The sequence below is a fragment of the Populus alba genome, chromosome 5 (genome assembly GCF_005239225.2).
Source record: "Populus alba chromosome 5, ASM523922v2, whole genome shotgun sequence".
In the NCBI taxonomy this organism is placed as follows: domain Eukaryota; kingdom Viridiplantae; phylum Streptophyta; class Magnoliopsida; order Malpighiales; family Salicaceae; genus Populus; species Populus alba.
Window position 1 is genome coordinate 413904 of NC_133288.1, and position 17199 is coordinate 431102.

Below are 17199 nucleotides of genomic sequence, written 5' to 3' on the forward strand. Positions count from 1 at the left end.
TAGCACCTTTCTGAATTAACCAAGGATATATAGAGATCCATGCATCAGTCCATCCGAATCCTGTAATTCTTTATCCTCCATGCTTTCAAGTTATTAATAGAGGCTACCGTTGCTGAAGGAGTAGCAAAACTGCTGTAGTACCTGAGAGTGATGCTTATCTTTACGTGATTGCTGTAAAATTCTTCTCCCATCTCGCACCTTTTTAACCTAATGAAGCAACCAACCTAGTGCTTTGGAGCATGCAGTGCCCTTTGACAAGAGATTGGTATTCAAGATATTACCATCAGATAAAAATAATAATAAAAAAATCTGCTGGAAGCATCACACATTGATTTGCCTAAACATGCTGAAACCTAAGAGGATTGAAAGAGGGAGGGAGGGGGGGGGGTCCGTTTGAGATGACCTTAATAAATTATCATTATTATGGAGTATTATTCTTGATTGGCCCATTAACATTTAGTTGGAAACACAAGCACATGGATATCTAATAAGTTTGGCATTTAACTTAGCAACTAAACTTGATCAGCTTTAGTCTTATCACAGCAACAAATGATGATTAGAGAAACACGAAGGCTGCTATCATGAGGTTGCTTACCATAAATGGAAGCTTAAGATCTCATTAGCCATCATTATTGAGCAAAGCAGTGGTGTTCAAATGGCATTGACAGCATGTAATTAAGCATACTATGTAAGGAAAAGATCAGTGACAGTGATAGCATTTGATTTTCAAGCTAAAGCTGGGACGAAGGGCCAGCAAGCTTATAGTGGAAATTGACTTTAATTAGAAGGCAACATCATCAATTATCAAAAGGCCTCAAGGCCTTTATTCCTATGGAAATTATATATATAAAAAAGCCTTGTCTGGTTGAGATTGTCCCATATAATCATAATTAGGTGTTTGCTTTTAGCTTTGTAGTGGGAAATTATGGTCAACTTTCTTGCCAAATTAGCATCATTACTTTTCATCCTAGGGCTGTTTCGCTTGATGTGGGATGTGTGTTGTGAATGTTTAATTGGAGCATGAATAACAGGTGTTGATTAGCCTTGTCTAATCAGTTCCACCAAAAACAAAACAACACAGAATCTATGGTACCGCCACTATCATCAGATCCATGTTAATGTTTGGGCCAATTCCATGCTCACTTTCCTCCACATTACTCAAGTGCTCAGCAACCCTAACCAACCATTCAACACAGCACACAGCTTGATACTGGGTTAGTCAAAAACTGAACCTGTAATTCTTCGCATGGACTTCTGGCATACTTTAAATTTTGAATGTTCAGTCCAAATAACCACAGAGTTCAGGCCCAAAGGAAGGCATATCACCATCTATCTTATTCTTTAAGACTTTAGACAGCTAACAGCTAGCAAAAATGAAAAGCATTTTCCTGGGGAGGAAAGGGTCTGGTCCCCCTGGAACTTTGTCAGCTGCCCTAAAGGAAAATGCCATTTCCTATTGCTCTCTCACTTTAATTATCCAATCAAACCCATTATTTTTTGTTTCCTTTTGCTTTCAAGATATAAAATTTAATGGAATCCTAATCATCTATTTTGGATTGATCATCTGATATACAGTCTGTCACACACTACTGTTTTGCTGCTTCTGTTGTTGCTGTTACACTATTTTATTTTATTTTTTTGATCAGTTGCTACCAGCCACTGTCTTTCCTATCCTTTTTTATTTACTACACAGAATCTCTTAACTATCATCAACTTAATTCTGAAAGGATCTCTATTCTCTGCCTCTACCAATCCCCATGGCTACCGACACTGCTCCATCACATCAAACTCCTTCTGATCACGAGGTATTTAGATCATCATCCTGACTATCTTTTCTCTTTTCAGTTCTGATCAAAGTATGATATACTTTTGCTTAACTGATCATTCATGTATACCTCTTGGGATTCTTTAATTCTTTCCAATAATTTTACTTTTCTAACTTATCATAATTATATATATGATCTCTGATGTTTCAGTAAGATCCATATAGGGTTTTGTTACTCCTGGAATTGCATGAATGTTTTAATGATCATAGATTTGTTTATCTGACTGTATGGAAATCATAGAACTTGTAGTTTCTTTCGGATATCATCCATGAATGATTGGATAAGGTTAGTTCTTGATGCATGTCTCTTACTCTATTCATTGTATCAGAAGCTCTCAGAAGTGTCTGCTGTTGACAGGAGAAAGATTGTATATATATATATATATATATATATATATATTTTGGATGTGTCCCTTTCATAATTATCTGGAAAAATAAATGGCATCTTTCTTTTGTATCTCCACTAATCATCAGTCTAAGCACATACGAAGTCGAGTTGGAACATACACCATTTTCTGATACATTTCACTTTCTCAAATCTGTTGAAAGATACTGTCACTGTGAAATTGGTACGCTAGGAATAAGGTATTTCATTTCAAGAAAATACCAAATCCATAATGAAAGTTAGTCTTGCCACCTTTATTGCCTAAGCTGTTTTTTTGTGGGATATGAATTATCAAACATGGTGGCGTCCTTCTGCATTTATATCAGCTGTCACTTGGTTCTGATTCTGCCACAAAGATTCTCTTGTTAATCAACTAGGCATTATTTTTTCTTCCAGTTAGCGAGGGGGACGAGATATCCATACTCTTTAAGAATTTCAAGTTACAATATCAATATCTAGATGGGGAGATTAGAAATTGTTGTAGCATGTACCTTATAGAATGATGCTGGAGTGAAGTGGATCACAGTAAAATTGTAAATTATCAATACATTTTGTATGGCTAGGGTTTACTATAAATACATATTATATGACTCTAATTTGAAACATAGTAAAATAAAGCTCTCTGTTCCTGTGAATATAGACATATTGCCGAACCATGTTAAATCTATGTGCTTTTTTGTTTTCTATCTTGTGCAATATTCATCATTATTGCTGCAAGTTTCATAACAGAAATATGATACTTGCAGTGCTTCATATTTGATTGCTGTTCTCCTCTTCTTTTATTTATGCACCTACACAATAGTTTCCACTTGTTTTGCTTTTAAAATGTCCAAGGGTGTTCCCAGTTTAATTCTCTTTGTTCATTTCTTGCAGCCAATGGAGAAAATGACCGAAGAAGTAAAGCCTGTGGAACCTGAAATTGTTTCTGTAGCCAAGAAAACTGAAGAAGAAGAAGAAGAGCTCAAACCTAATGAACTAGCAAGTCAATCAACCCCGTTAGCTAAATCAGAAGGAGAAGCCGAAGATGAGGCAGAGCCTCCAGCAGTTGAGGTTAAGATGATTGATGATGCTCCAGTTGTTGATGTTCCAGTCGATTATGAAAAAGAGTTGGAAAAAGATTCCATTCCTGACTCAGATACATTCAGTGTTCTAGCTCCGGTGACCAGTGTTGTTAATGGTGAATCAGTTGCTCCAGCTATAGAGTTTGTTTCCAAAGAAGCAGAAGAGCAACCATTATCGTCATCCTTGGAGGAATTGCCACATGAAGAACCGAAGACAGTTGATGTTCCCGTATCATTAGAAGAAGCCATTGAGAAACCACATGAGCCATCAGAAGTTCTTATTATTAAAGAATCTGAACCAACTGTGGCAAAAAACACCGAAGATTCAGGGGTATTAAAAGAAGTCGACAAAACGGAATTAGTAATTCCAGAAGTTGAAGTGAAACTACAGGAGCAATCTGAAGTTGGTAAACAAGTTGAAAAGCCAAAAACAGAAGTGATTGAGAAACCAGAGGAGCCTTTGGAAGTTATTCCTATCAAATCAGAAGCATTAGTGGTAAAAGATGCCGAAGATTCAGAACCAGTGTTCAAAGAAAATGATAAACCAGAATCAGAATTAGTAATTCCTGAAATGGAGGTGAAATTGGAGGACCAATCCGAAGTCATTAAAAGAGTTGAACCAGAAGAGAAATCAGTTGAAGTAGTCAAAACACAGGAGCTAGCGGAAGTTCTTCTTACCAAAGAATCAGAAGCAGTTCTTGTAAAAGATATTGATGGCTCACAAGAATTGTCTAAAGAAGCTGATAAAGTAGAAGCAGTAGCTCCTGAACCCAGGGAAGTTAAAATGGAGTCTGAAGTCACTGAACAAGTAGAAAAAACAGGGGAGAAATCTGTTGAAGCTATTGAGAAAACACAGGATTCATCGGAAGTTCATCCTATTAAGGAATCAGAAGCAGTTGCAGTAAAAGATATCGATGATTCAGTAGCAGTGCCTAAAGTTGATAAACCAGAATCAGCAGTTCCTGAAGTTGAGGTTAAACAAGAAGAGCAATCTGAAGTAATTGAACAAGTGGAAAAACCAGAATCAGCGGTTCCTCAGGTTGAGGTGAAATTGGTGGAACAACCTGAAGTAACTGAACAAGTTGAAAAACCAGAATCATTGGGTCCTGAGGTTGAGGTGAAACCAGAAGAACAACCTGAAGTCACTACACATACGGAAAAACGAAAGAAACATGAAGTAGAGTTGAAAACTGAGGCACGATCCGAAGTTAGTGAACAGGTTGAGATTAAGCCAACTAATGAAAAGCCAGAGGAAGTAGCTGGAATTACTCAGGAGGCTGAAGTTGATGTCAAAGAGGATATAGGAAAATCTTCTCTTCCTGAAGTTGTAGGAAAGGTCGGTCCAGAAAATGAAAAAAAAGAGGCTGAAGGAACTGATCCGGTTGAAGTGCTGGTAAAAGAGGTTGTGGTAGAAGCGGAAAAGGGTGGAGAAGAGAAAGAAGCTCAGACGACCAAAGATAAGGGCGAGAATATAGCAAGTGAAACACTAAAAGAGGAACTAGCTCATCCCATCAAAGTGGAAGATGTCAGCGATGCTGTTTCAAATGCCAAAGTTACTGAAAAATCATTTGAGGGAGAGAAGACAGTTGAAAATGTTGTGCCTGCTGTAGAAGACAAGAAAGAGGAGATACCAGCAGGAGAGGAAACCGAAAAGGATCAGAAAATAGAGGGAAAGCTGGATGAAGCCACCACAATTGGCAGTGAAACAGTCGAAGAATCCCAAGATTCTGGGTTAGAAGCAAAAGAAGAAGAAAGTGCAAAAAACAACAAAGAAAACTCCGAGCAGGAAAAGGTTGATGAGATAGCGAAATCTGATACACAGAATTTAGAGCCTTCCACCACCAAGGATGCTGACGACATAAAAGTATCACAGGATCTGCCAAGAGAAGTTCCAGCCAAGCCTACTCAAAAGCATTCAAACAATATTTTAACAAAGGTAAAGCAATCACTTGTGAAGGCAAAGAAAGCTATTATCGGGAAATCACCAACTCCAAAAACTGTCTCCTCAGATACCAAGGGGGATGTTAAAGTCAATAATTAAATGCATCAGAATGACAAAGTTTTCATATACTTGTACAGATTTGGAATATTTCATTGTGAAGTATATAGGTGTGCATAAAGGCGTTTTCTTCTTTTTTCCCCACTCTGATCACTCGGTTGTATGTATTGATAGTGTGATGGTGGCTGGTGTGTTGTTGGGTTTGATTTGATCGGTAGCAGAAAAAATTATGTACTCGTTATTACACATCCATAATGTTGATTTGTGTATGAGATTGGATATTGGATTCTTTTGTGTTCTTTATATCTGTCAACTAGTTGCACAGTAACATTTTATAAAGGGTGTAGGAACCTCCAGCTAGGTGAATACCAACGATTGTGTGTCTCCATTTATATAGGCTTTTCAGGATTTTGAGTAGAGAAGAACATAGAATTGGTTGAACCCCGCGGAAGAGCTAATTGAGACTTCACTCTTTCCATGTATGGTGGCACGTGCCTCACCTGGTACTGAAGCAGACATTGAAACAACAGTCACAACGAATAACAGATATTGAAGTTAGATTTGTAAGAAGCTTCATGAGTCCACTATGATGTAGAGATTCTGGAAAAATGGTAGATGGTTAATGTGCCTGAGAGGTTGTATAACTACGGTATTGGAAAATAAGTTTTTTTTTCATTAATTCAAAGAACTTGTATTGAGAGACCTACTACAGAAAACACTCGAATACATATTTCTGGTTGGTTCGATCCTAGACAGTGCATTATTTTCTCAGGTTGTGCAAATGAATGTACAGATGCAAGAAAAAACCTTCTTGAGTCTCCTCAACGTACAAAAAATCTGTGCAATTTGTAATTCTACTTCCCTGAAATTAGAACTCAGACGATTATCGTAAAAACTTGACTTCATTAAACTCTGGAACCTTTCTGCATAGTCATGTACCCAAAATCTCACAGATTCACTGCATACAAGGAAAGTTTAGATGTTGACATGAAGCAAAAGTGGTTCACCTCTCCCATGGCAAAGCATCAGAACTACCAATCAGTCACAATCTGCAGCGCGTTGAAGTAGATTAAAAAAACTTTTACCTCTACAAATCATATCAAGTAGATTTTAACATCAACGTTTGCCACAGCCAACAGTTATTGCAAATGCTCACCAGCCTCACTACTTGGTACATTGTCATTTCCACCAACCGACTTCAATGCTCCGTTGTCAGCAACTCCTGAGTCTGGAGCATTATTTTGCACCAAAGCAGGTTGTTCAGAGCATTCATTTGTTGCCTGGCACTGGCATCATGAACAATGCAGCTAATTTTAGATTTAGGTTCAGTAATGGCACAAGGTAACTCAGTTGAAGTAGAGAACATAGTTTTCTGTGAGGTTACCCAACTATCAAAGTCAACTTTGTACTTTTTTAAGACTTCTTGGCTGCTAGGAGGTTATGAAAATGACACCCCAAATAACATCTATAATTGGATCTAGATTCTATGCTCCAATCGAAACATGCCCACGATCTTTGAACAGAAATTGGATAACGAACAATACAGTTTGATGAATTATATAAAAGAAATGAAAACCCATTTAGCCACATTCAATTTTGAGCTTTTCATTCTCATAGAATATGCCACTTAGTTAAGAATCAACAAACCTGACTAGAGGTCTGATTCATTGAGCTATTGACAACATTATTCTGCATCACTTGCGAGTTGATTTTCTGAATTGCTTCATGTGAACTACAGGCCATAGCTGAATCCAAATTATCCATAGCACCTACCACACCACAAGTTGGTTCCATGTTTGTTTTCAGAGGAGGTCCTCCAGACATTGGCATTAAGGGTGCACAGGGAAATGACATTGGAAATCCTTGACCTGAAAGGCCAAACATCTGAAGACTCGATCCTCCCATCCTATGCAAAGCACTTAGCCCTGACATTGGCTGGCCAGAGAAATGCGGTCCATGCATAGGAGGCACTTGATACATAGGGCAACCAGAAGATCCACCATTCACGTCTGGCATACTCATCCCAAAACCCATTCCCATTCCCATTCCCATACGCATTCCCATTCCCACACCCATGGGTAAGAACTGCCCCATATGAGCTGCATGCATGTGAGGCATTCCAGGGGGTAACATCATTGATGGCATATACAATCCAGCTCCCATTGACATGATCTGCATAAAGGTGGTGAATGATCCCAAGCAGCTATTTGATTTTCCAACTCATCAAGTGTCTTAAATAAACTTCGAGAGGAATCAGCAGAATTTACCTGTACTTGAAGCTGAAGCGTCTTTAAATACTCAATGGCCTCATCAAGCATTGAAGCTTTATCCACCTTAAAATGCAAAAATGTCAAAGAAAATGGAAGCAAGGATGCATATGAAATCATCTACACTTAAATTACTTGGCTTTTCTCAAATTCCTTCAAATTTCCTGGAGATCAGCAATAACTTTAACCTAAGAAAACTGAGGGATGGTTCGATTACCATAACGGTCAAGAACTTGGAATAGTTTAAACTTCAATAAACATGAATAAACTCAAATAATTAATTAAACTTCAATTAGGCCAAGGTTTGGTGCAGGTTTGATACTCCCAAGCCATGGTGATTTTATAGAAAACCTCATTTTCACAAGATTATGGAGAAATTCACTGAGTAACATAAATACAGATATCCAACCTTGTTACAGTTTGGTATAAGTTCTTGTAGGGCCCGCATCTTTTCGTTGATCCTATCCCTTCGCCTCTGTTTGTTGAAGTCCAGATGAGAACCGATCAAGATACTATAATTCATAACTACCAAGGATAACATCAAATGAACAAGCACATATCTTCAGATGAGATATTGGAATGTTGTTGCTCACCCTTTCAGATAAATTATGAACTTCTGCTGCCCGGTTTCTCTTGGAGCCATTACCTGCTCGAGCAGGAGCTTGTTTTTTTGCACCCACAGATTCTTCTTCTACATCCTGCGCATTGCTTATTTCCTTAGTACATGGAAGAAACAGAGAGAGTATAGGAACAACAAGAAACGACGTAAAATGTGAAATCTATGAATGAAACTCACTTCACTAGGACCTTCAGACTCCTCAGTATCTCGATGTTTTCTCTTCAGATTCTCAGTTGGATCATCCGAAGGTCTCTCCACACTATTGTCCGAGCCAACAGAAGAAGAAGCAACCACAATCTCTTTAACATCTGCTGCTCCTTTAATTGCACTTTCACAAAAGTTTTGACGACAGTTTCTATCATTTTTAGAGTCACCTTCTGGGATTGTAGCCTCAGGTAGCTCAGCAGGAACAAATCCTTCTGCAGGCTTAGCCTCTGATGGTTTAGCGTCAACCTTGGGTGGCATCAGAACAGGAAGACAATGGGAGCTCGTTTCCTTTAGCAAACCACTACATGAATTAATGGGAGTGCATCCAGCCGGATTGCTACTACTTGCAATGGAGCCCTTATCTTTATTTTGCGTTCTTTCCATGTTTGAAATTCCTGTACCAGCTCTCATGCCAAAGTTCTGAAGATTAGCTTTCGCAAGAGCAGCAGGTCTTGCAAAATGAGAGAAATTCATCAAACTGGAGTTGGCTGTGGATTGTGCTGGAACTTGCTTCTGCATCTTTATGCTGGGAAAACCACCTCCTGATGTTGGAGCTCGAATAGAATCCACTGAAACGACATGGTGGGCAGCATTGCTTGTACTATCACCATGTTTAGCTGAAACTCTGGATCTAAAATATGGAAATGATGTTTGGCAATGCTCAGAAGATGATAGATATAACTGGCTAGCACTAGTTCTAGGCCTATTAGCTTCAGTATCCCCTGCTGAAGAATTCTTCGCCACATCTCCTTGCTCTAAACTCAAACCATTATGTACAGAAACAGTACGGGCGTCCCTAACTGACTGGCTAAAACTTTTTTTACCGAACGACGGAAAATTACTCTGGGAGGAGTGTCCATTTACAGTAACACCAGATAACTCGGGCAAAAATTCAGAACAATAATCATGTTGTGGAGATTCATCCAATGGATAATTCAACCAAGGCACCATGTCATCATCTTGATTCACCCCCATTTCAACAGCGGGAACAGACATCGGGAGTTCATTCAGTGTAGACCCCATCATCCCAAACTTTCCTGTTCTAATATCGGTGCCATTTCCTATGTCTTTACATCGAATCTTGGGGTTTTGACATGGTAAGGTGCTACAAGGTTGTATCTTTCTAGCTCTACTGGATTGAATCTGACCATTTTCCCATATTAGCTCACCAAAGTCATTCTCAGGTCTGCTTTGTAGGACACCAACAGACACAATAGAAGAAATGAAACCACAAAGAAACAAATCAATATGGAGAAATGATTCACTAATCCAAGATAAAAGGAAGCTCAATAAAAAGAAAGGGAAATTAAATTGAAACTTACACAAAAGACAGATCAGTTGAACAACTAGGATCCTTTTCTTGAGAAGAATCAATCTTTCCTTCAGCCATTCGATATAATAGCTCAGACAGAGGCATGGTGAAGGTGTTGGTTAGCAACACTTCCTCCTAGTAAGAAATCCTCTCTAGTTCAATTGCTTAGCCATTATTGGCACCTTTTGAAAACCACTCTTGAACTCTAGCACAAGTTCAAAGAACCCAAAAACATATGTATATGGAGCCAACAAAGTTTCAAGACATGAAAAGCTTGACAATAACCCCACAAGTACAATACAGTCCCAGTTTGTATCTAACTCACAAAAGAAATAAAAGAGAAGAGTGCTTCTTCTTTTACAGGACAGAATATTATCTTTCTTTCATTTATACTGATGTCCTTATCACCTGGAAGTGAGATATATAAATAAACTATAAATCAACACATAGTTTTACTTAAAGTAGCAGTCAAAAAACATATTCTTTAATGGCTCTCTCAAAGATTCAAAAACCCTCCAAATCAAGCTACTTTAAGCATTTTTTTTAAATTAAAGAAATGATCTTTTCCGCTTCTTTAATCATTAAACTTGAAACCAACAAAAACCCAGATCAGATTTTGGAAACTAATTAACTTTATCAGTACAAATCAAAACTAAAAACCCCAAAAGGGAGTGATATGCTAGAAACTTGAAGAAGAACTCAAAACACTTCTTGCCTAGCAATCAACCAATAAACTGATAAAAAGGAAGAGAATTTTGAGAAAATCTGAGCTCCTCGAACTAGTCAAAAGTTACACTAATCCAAATGCATTAAAAATGAGAGAACTTAGCAGAGCAAATCATACTCTTAAGCTTAATAGAAGCTACCAAAAGTTTGTATCTTTAAAAGTTTGAGCTCCAAGAAAGAGAACTCAAAATCTCAAGAGACGGAGAGGCCAAGTGGACGTAGAAGACGGCGAAAGGCTTGCAGAGATTGCAGGGGACCAAGACACAGATAAAAAACAACCAACTTTACGTTTCTTTTAACTTTAACCCCTCTATTTTTTGGATCTTCTTTTCCTTTTAGCTAGTGTTGGAATTCAATATGGTCTTTTCCTTGTTATCTTCTTCTTCTTTTTTCCTTGTTCTTTGTTTGGTGATGTGGGGCCATTTCTTCAGTGAGTGCTGTAGGGTCCCACAGAGCGATTAACTCTGCTATAACACTGCCACCACTCTCATTTCTTCAAACATGAATCTTGAATCCATCATAAAACGAAGGTTTGTTTGCATAATATGGAAAATATAGAGAACGGTATGCTCCAGGTTTTCAACATAAAAAATGATTGAAACTTCCATTGGTTCCTCGTTGAAAGAAGAAGAAGAAAAGCAAAACTCGGTTGGTCTGTCTGCCGTTTCAATCTATTTTCCAAACTATTTTTTATTTAAAAGAGTATTAAATTAAAATATTTTTTATAATTTTAATATATTAATAGTAAAAATTAAAAAATATATATTATTTAAATATATTTTTAATTAAAAAAACACAAAATATATTATGCATCGCAGTACAAAACAAACACAAAAGTTTTACAAAAACTTATCTTCTTCAATGGGGATTATAGGCAAGGGGGTGCTTCCCCTTTTGAAGCTTGAATATTTTCATAAATCTGTTAGATTGGGAGTGAGTGATTCATTATAAACTGAATAATAGGAAAGGTAAAATCAGTCACATCACACAAAAAAGATCCTACAATACTACTTAGCCACACAAAAAAGGAAGAAAGGAAGAAAAGGTTATGAGTGTAGGGAGGGCAATTGAGGCAGGTTCATCTTGCTAGAATTTGAGGGACAATGTCCCTATTCCACGAATTTGAATACCAACATTGATATTGAGGTAGGTTCATCTTGCTAGAATTTGCTACGATACTACTTTTGTCATTCTTGTCTGCCAGCAGTGGAGGATGCTGTGAACAGAGCCTGCTCAAGATGGATGTGGGTTTCTGAGTAAAATTATACAAATAATCTATTAAAATATTTAAGATATATATTTTTATGTATGTTTAACAAGTGGGGTTTTGAATAATACTCATTTTATACTTGGAGTATTTTTTTTTTTTAAGTGAAAGCAATCTTTATTTTATAAAGTATAATTAAGAAAAATACTTTAGTTATTCTTAATTTTTTTTATTAAATGAGAGCCTTGAATGCTTGCGCAAGTGACCATTAACTTAAACCTACTTTGGATGTGAAGATGACACTGCAACAATGTAATGTGAAGTAATGGCATTTGGTTTTTACTTGAAAGACTGTGATAACAAGCCACTGATATGAGATCTAATCATGAGAAAATTGGCCTAAGGAGACATCAAGATCTCTGGTTTAATATATTAAATTGGATTTAGATAAACATGTTGGACCCATTAAACTAAGATATAAAATGCAGTAGGGTTGAAGTGGGATAACTTATCAAGCAAAGAATATTTATTTAGTATATAGATTGATTATATTTTTTTTTAAAAGGGTACATATATTTGTTTAATAATACCAAGTCTTGCATCTAAATGATTTTAAGCATGCACTTTTCACATCGATCTTATTCGTTAGATAATTATTTTTATTTAAATTGTTAATGATAAATAAATTGGGAAAGTTATGGATAAATTAATTGTTTTAGAACAGTACTAACTTGTAGATTTAATTTCCGGAATCAAGGAAAAAACCAACCTCCTTCATCATCAAGGATGTGTTTATTTACATGATACATGCAGCACAATATAGTTTTGCAAGTATTCATTTAAAAACTCCCTCTCGAAAGAAATCATAGTTAAGAATTATAACCTTTTCTTAAATTTAATTTTTAAGAAAAAAAACTAGTAAAAAACTACTGGAATGTTAAGTACACTCTTAGTATTTTCCTTAAAATTACTACATCATCAATGTAGTGTTTATAAGTACAGTTAAAACCGTGTTTTCCGTAAAAGATTTGGTTGCATCGATCGTATTCCATGAACAAAAGTTAAAGGGTTTGGATAGATACAGATACACGAAGATGGAAAGAACCTAGCTGTTCATCTCCAAGAAGTGAAATGATATTTGTCCACTTGGACCCTTGTAGAGCCGAGCCAGTAGGGGACTCGGCAGTGTTTCAGTGGACCCCCAGGTTGCGGCTAGCTGCCAGGGCATCTTTCTCTATACGTCCCCTGTTTTGGTGCACTGTACAGGGTAACATGATGATGGATGGAGAAATGACGAGGTGGATGCGACTTGATTTTACACACCTTTGGATTTTGTTCGCTGGAATTGACCCTTCTGAAGAAGAATTCAACAGGGTGATGGTGTGAATTTCACGTGTTTGCATTAATTTCACGTGACTCACTCTTGGGTTCATGTGTGTCGTCCGTCCATTGCCATTGGCACCACTGGCACGTTGCTTTCCTGGAATCATCACCCACCACCTGCTCTCTTCTCCGATGAATGATTCCATCCACTGAGTTGTGGGTTCTATCCGCTCTAGTCAGGTATCCCAATCAGCAATGTTTTGTACCGGCCGGATTTGCTTGCATTAATGTGGTAAGTGACAGCCAGTACACCTGAATAATCTTTTATGCCTAGTCTAGGTAGGCAGAATAAAAAGGCCATGTCCTTCGAAATGCTTTTTCCTAGGTCCTCCTCCTGCTGCAATCCCAGTAATGGAAAAAACTACGCAGCCGTCACTGCACATTTCTCCCCTGCATGCGCACTGCATCCGCATTCTGAATCATACATAGCTAAGCTGTGATGGCTCCCATTCCATTTATGCTTTATTAACATTCCAAATTCTCATGTCATGGTATGTGATGAAACCTGAGCAAATGATATATAGTGGAAGCATTTTCGCAAGGAAAACCAATAAACAACACAACTTAAACAAATATCAGTGTAAAGGACATCCCCAAGATAATGGGCACTCAAGAATTATATAATAAAGGCAATGTGAGGACAGTAAACGATAATGTAAGAAAAAATACAAGTGACCCTTCGTAGAATGCTGACGCTAAGAGGGGTCCAACACAAATTTAATAGTTTTCTTGGCTTTGGAGCCCTAATTAATAAATTAGACCCTAATTTAGACGAAACATGCTCTCTCAATGCCCTAATAGCTCCTCCTGGCAGGATCACTCTCCTCCCATATCTAACATGCACATTCCACATGTAGTTTTATAGCTATAAACTATTATTTTCTTAATTACTTTTACCGTGCGATAACATAAAAAAATCCAGCTGTTTGGGTTTACAGATATTTGGAATCGCTCAAATAGCTGGAATTCTAACCCCCCAAATGGTTGGAATTTTCAGCACGACATCGAAACCAACTAGGTTTATCTAATATTATCCCGACACACCCTTCAAAGTATTTTTTCAGATTTCTAATAGCCACGTGCACACATTTCAGGCGCACAATTTTTTCTACACTCACATAAATTTATCTTATCATTTTTTGTGTCAATGACACTGCACCTCACTCACATTCCAACAACAACAAACATGACACAACAACTAACCATGACTAGCTAGCACATCAATTTCTTCATCAATGACAAGTCTCCTTTTCTGTGAAAGAATTCCAAGTTCTAGCTAGTTGTATAAACACACTCAATCACCGTGCAGAGTCTATATCGATAGTTTATCATGCAAAGCTCCTTCTAACCATTGAAAGCTACACTTGAGAATAATTCCAAGTTCTAGCTAAGAGATGCATATACACAACTGTACGAGATTACAAAGGAAAAGCTGAAAGGATGAGACAAGTTTGATGATGAGATATGATTAAGGATATGTTCGTGCAAGTTGATCACATGATCATGCCGTTGCATGGAGGTCAGAAACAAGTCAAAACAGCACCAAATCAATCATAAACTTATTCTATTCTATACAAAATACAATTAGCTCTCTCTCTCTCTCTCTCTCTCTCTCTCTCTCTCTCTCTCTCTCTGTGTGTATGCCCCACACGCGTTCTTGAATCCTTACATGTCTCAGTCCTGATTCACAACGATCCATGGTCCTCAACCAACATGGTCCTGTATGGACAGCTAATTTATTTGTCAATGATTTAGCTTTCATGTTGTCACCTTAAATGTCTTCTTCCAGATTCATCACATTCAGACCCAGTTGTTATCTTTGAATTATGTGAAATTATATCCATATATATTTCTTTGAGGAAACTAAGGATTGCACAAGGAAATTAATTTCTCCTGAAAGAGACTCATGATGATGGAACTCATTCATACATGAAATATATATATATATATATATCTATACATATCTATATATATTTCTTTGAATTTGGCTAGCTATCAACTTTTTACTCGATCAACCAAGATAGGAACTCATTCATACATGAAGCCTTGTTGAACAAATAAAGCCATCGACCATAATCAGAAGTTTATTCAACATTTTTTCATAATACCAATATTTTTTTAGCGTAGGATCAAGCATACAAATGCATAGTACTACAACATGATTTTCCGTCTATATATAGGTAGGAGTGGGAACCAGTCAATATTAATTTCCATCTTTGATCTTGCTTTCCTGTTATCTGAACATCTTAATTATCATGATCTCTTCAACATTAATCACTATATGTCATCAAGCTTAGCGTCATCCTCAATTATATCTAGCATGTCATTTTTTGGGAGAACATGCTTATTAGGATGATTTTTTTAACACAGCATGATATTGCTTGCAAAAACTTGCCAAAAATGCAATTCCTTCCTCCTGAGGTACATCTATTTGCTTAGATAGTGCACTGACCTTGTGATGAAAATTCAAGAAGAGAAAGACAGGTTCCAAAATTCCTAAAAGGTGTTTGATATTTTTCTTCTTGTTTATTCTTGTTGAAACTTCGATATATCTGGACTATTTATAGCCTCTAGTATAGCTTAACCAGAGCTATGATCGCTGAAAAATATATAATGAAGAAAATCTTAATCTATATTAAAAACAATCAGAACTCATATCCTCATCATCTTCAGATCCTAATCCTGTCAGCTTCTGTCTCTACCGTAACTTTGAAAATCATTGGTTGTCATCACCTTCCTACGACACTTTGCCTAAAGAAAAAATGTTTACTGGTTAATAGTCACTGGACTCAAAACAATCCCTGATGGGGAAGACTGTGAATTCGGATTTTGAGGCCATGCTCTAATTTGTAAGATAATGGGCCGTGCCACTGCCAGAATCCTCAATCAACATACATGAAATATGAGTAAGCCCAAACATGTCACAAAAAAAAGCCCATAGAGGGGAAAACCCTAATGGGCTTTCGCTAAAGCTACCGACAGTATCCATGGGGGAAAGGTGAAAAGCAACTGCCAAAGCATTCCATGTTCATTGACTAAAAGGTAGAAATGAACGGCCAAGATCATTGTTTCCCCAAAGAGATGCCCTTGATCTGGCGGTGAAAAACTAAAGTAGCTAGGGTTGCAAATTGGCAACACAATATAAAGGGATGGAAGGCCACGTTAAGTGTTCATGACTGCTTCGGTAGCCGCTTGTAAGTCAACATATATGGAGGAAATGGAGAGGGAGTAGGATTTTCGGAAGGTTATCGGGTGGGTGAGCGGGGAAGATAACTTTGATTTGTGAGATGCTACTTGTTATTTTCCCTACTCCACCCATCCCATAGGTTTCCGATCATTCCTCCCTCTCCTCATCACTCTGCTTCTCATGGCCTGTTTATCTGGTTTGTATACTTTTCCTGCATGTATACACGCGCACGCGGATCTATCTCTTTATTGTGTTATAAATATATAGATGGATCTTGTGTGCAGGATTCTGGATCTAGTCCATCTCATCTGCTAGTGAATAGTTCTAAGTTTTCTTGAAGCCCTCATCTACTATCTGAATGTTACTCTTTATGTAGTTTCTTTGCAAGTGAATCTCTATGCATGTGTAAATAATAGAAGTATAGTAAACTAAGCTATAAATAAAAACAAATAGCTTCAAGGTGATTCCTGTTCATACGATGATCCCAGTGAGTACTGCAAAACTAATCTTGATTCTTGAGTTCCCAGTTGAGCAGACCCCGAGCATGGAAGGTTCTCACCGGCAAGCTGTAAATATGAGCATTCGATGACCGACTCACTGCACCCTGAACGCCGTCCTTTATTACAGCATCAAAATAAAGGCAGCCATAGTTTTAAATTTTCCACAACATAAATTAGAACAACCCAGTCAAGGAAAGCAAATAAGCATATGCTGGGGAGGATTTCAGCTACTCGGATGATGTTATAAGGTAGGCAGGCAAACAGAGGTTAGCTTGACATGTTTTAACTCGGATTAAACTTCAACATGTTAAGAGAAGTGTAGAGCAGCTGTCTTATTGGTATATATCCAGAACTAGATTAAGATTCCTTATGATACTGAATTTCCAAAATATTGTAGGACAATCGGTCACCAATAATCTATGCATGAACACCAACCACTGGTGAAACCGGTTGAAATCTTACACTAATATGTCAAAAATCTCTGGAGCAAACTTCATAACTGTATGGCTGTCTCCACAAGT

At 37.4% G+C, this 17199-nt stretch overlaps 2 protein-coding genes and 1 long non-coding RNA gene across 8 annotated transcripts; 2 read left to right on the plus strand and 1 right to left on the minus strand.

Annotated features, from left to right (window-relative positions):
• The first annotated feature begins 1206 nt into the window (after positions 1-1206).
• LOC118034931 (uncharacterized) lies at positions 1207-5556 on the plus strand. Its single transcript, XM_035040377.2, has 2 exons — positions 1207-1805; positions 3084-5556. Exons 1-2 carry the CDS (start codon positions 1758-1760, stop codon positions 5310-5312), a joined length of 2277 nt encoding a protein of 758 aa, XP_034896268.1. The 5' UTR covers positions 1207-1757; the 3' UTR covers positions 5313-5556.
• LOC118034932 (transcription factor PIF3) lies at positions 5292-10985 on the minus strand. 6 transcript variants are annotated; one of them, XM_035040382.2, is made up of 9 exons: positions 9686-10984; positions 8334-9552; positions 8131-8235; positions 7947-8012; positions 7538-7603; positions 6918-7442; positions 6427-6556; positions 6278-6319; positions 5292-5776 (listed from the first exon to the last, which is right to left on the minus strand). In XM_035040382.2, exons 1-8 carry the CDS (start codon positions 9778-9780, stop codon positions 6309-6311), a joined length of 2217 nt encoding a protein of 738 aa, XP_034896273.1. In that variant the 5' UTR covers positions 9781-10984; the 3' UTR covers positions 5292-5776; positions 6278-6308. The 6 variants fall into 6 exon arrangements, 4 of the variants coding, with proteins under 4 accessions (XP_034896273.1, XP_034896272.1, XP_034896269.1 ...); XR_012169951.1 differs by having other exon boundaries at positions 6278-6556; XR_004685098.2 differs by lacking the exons at positions 5292-5776; positions 6278-6319 and adding an exon at positions 5923-6228 and having other exon boundaries at positions 6356-6556; positions 9686-10985.
• Positions 10986-16006: 5021 nt separating this feature from the next.
• On the plus strand, positions 16007-16652 carry LOC118034933 (uncharacterized). Its single transcript, XR_004685100.2, has 2 exons — positions 16007-16374; positions 16463-16652. It is a non-coding gene; the product is annotated as an uncharacterized lncRNA (long non-coding RNA).
• Positions 16653-17199: the final 547 nt, after the last annotated feature.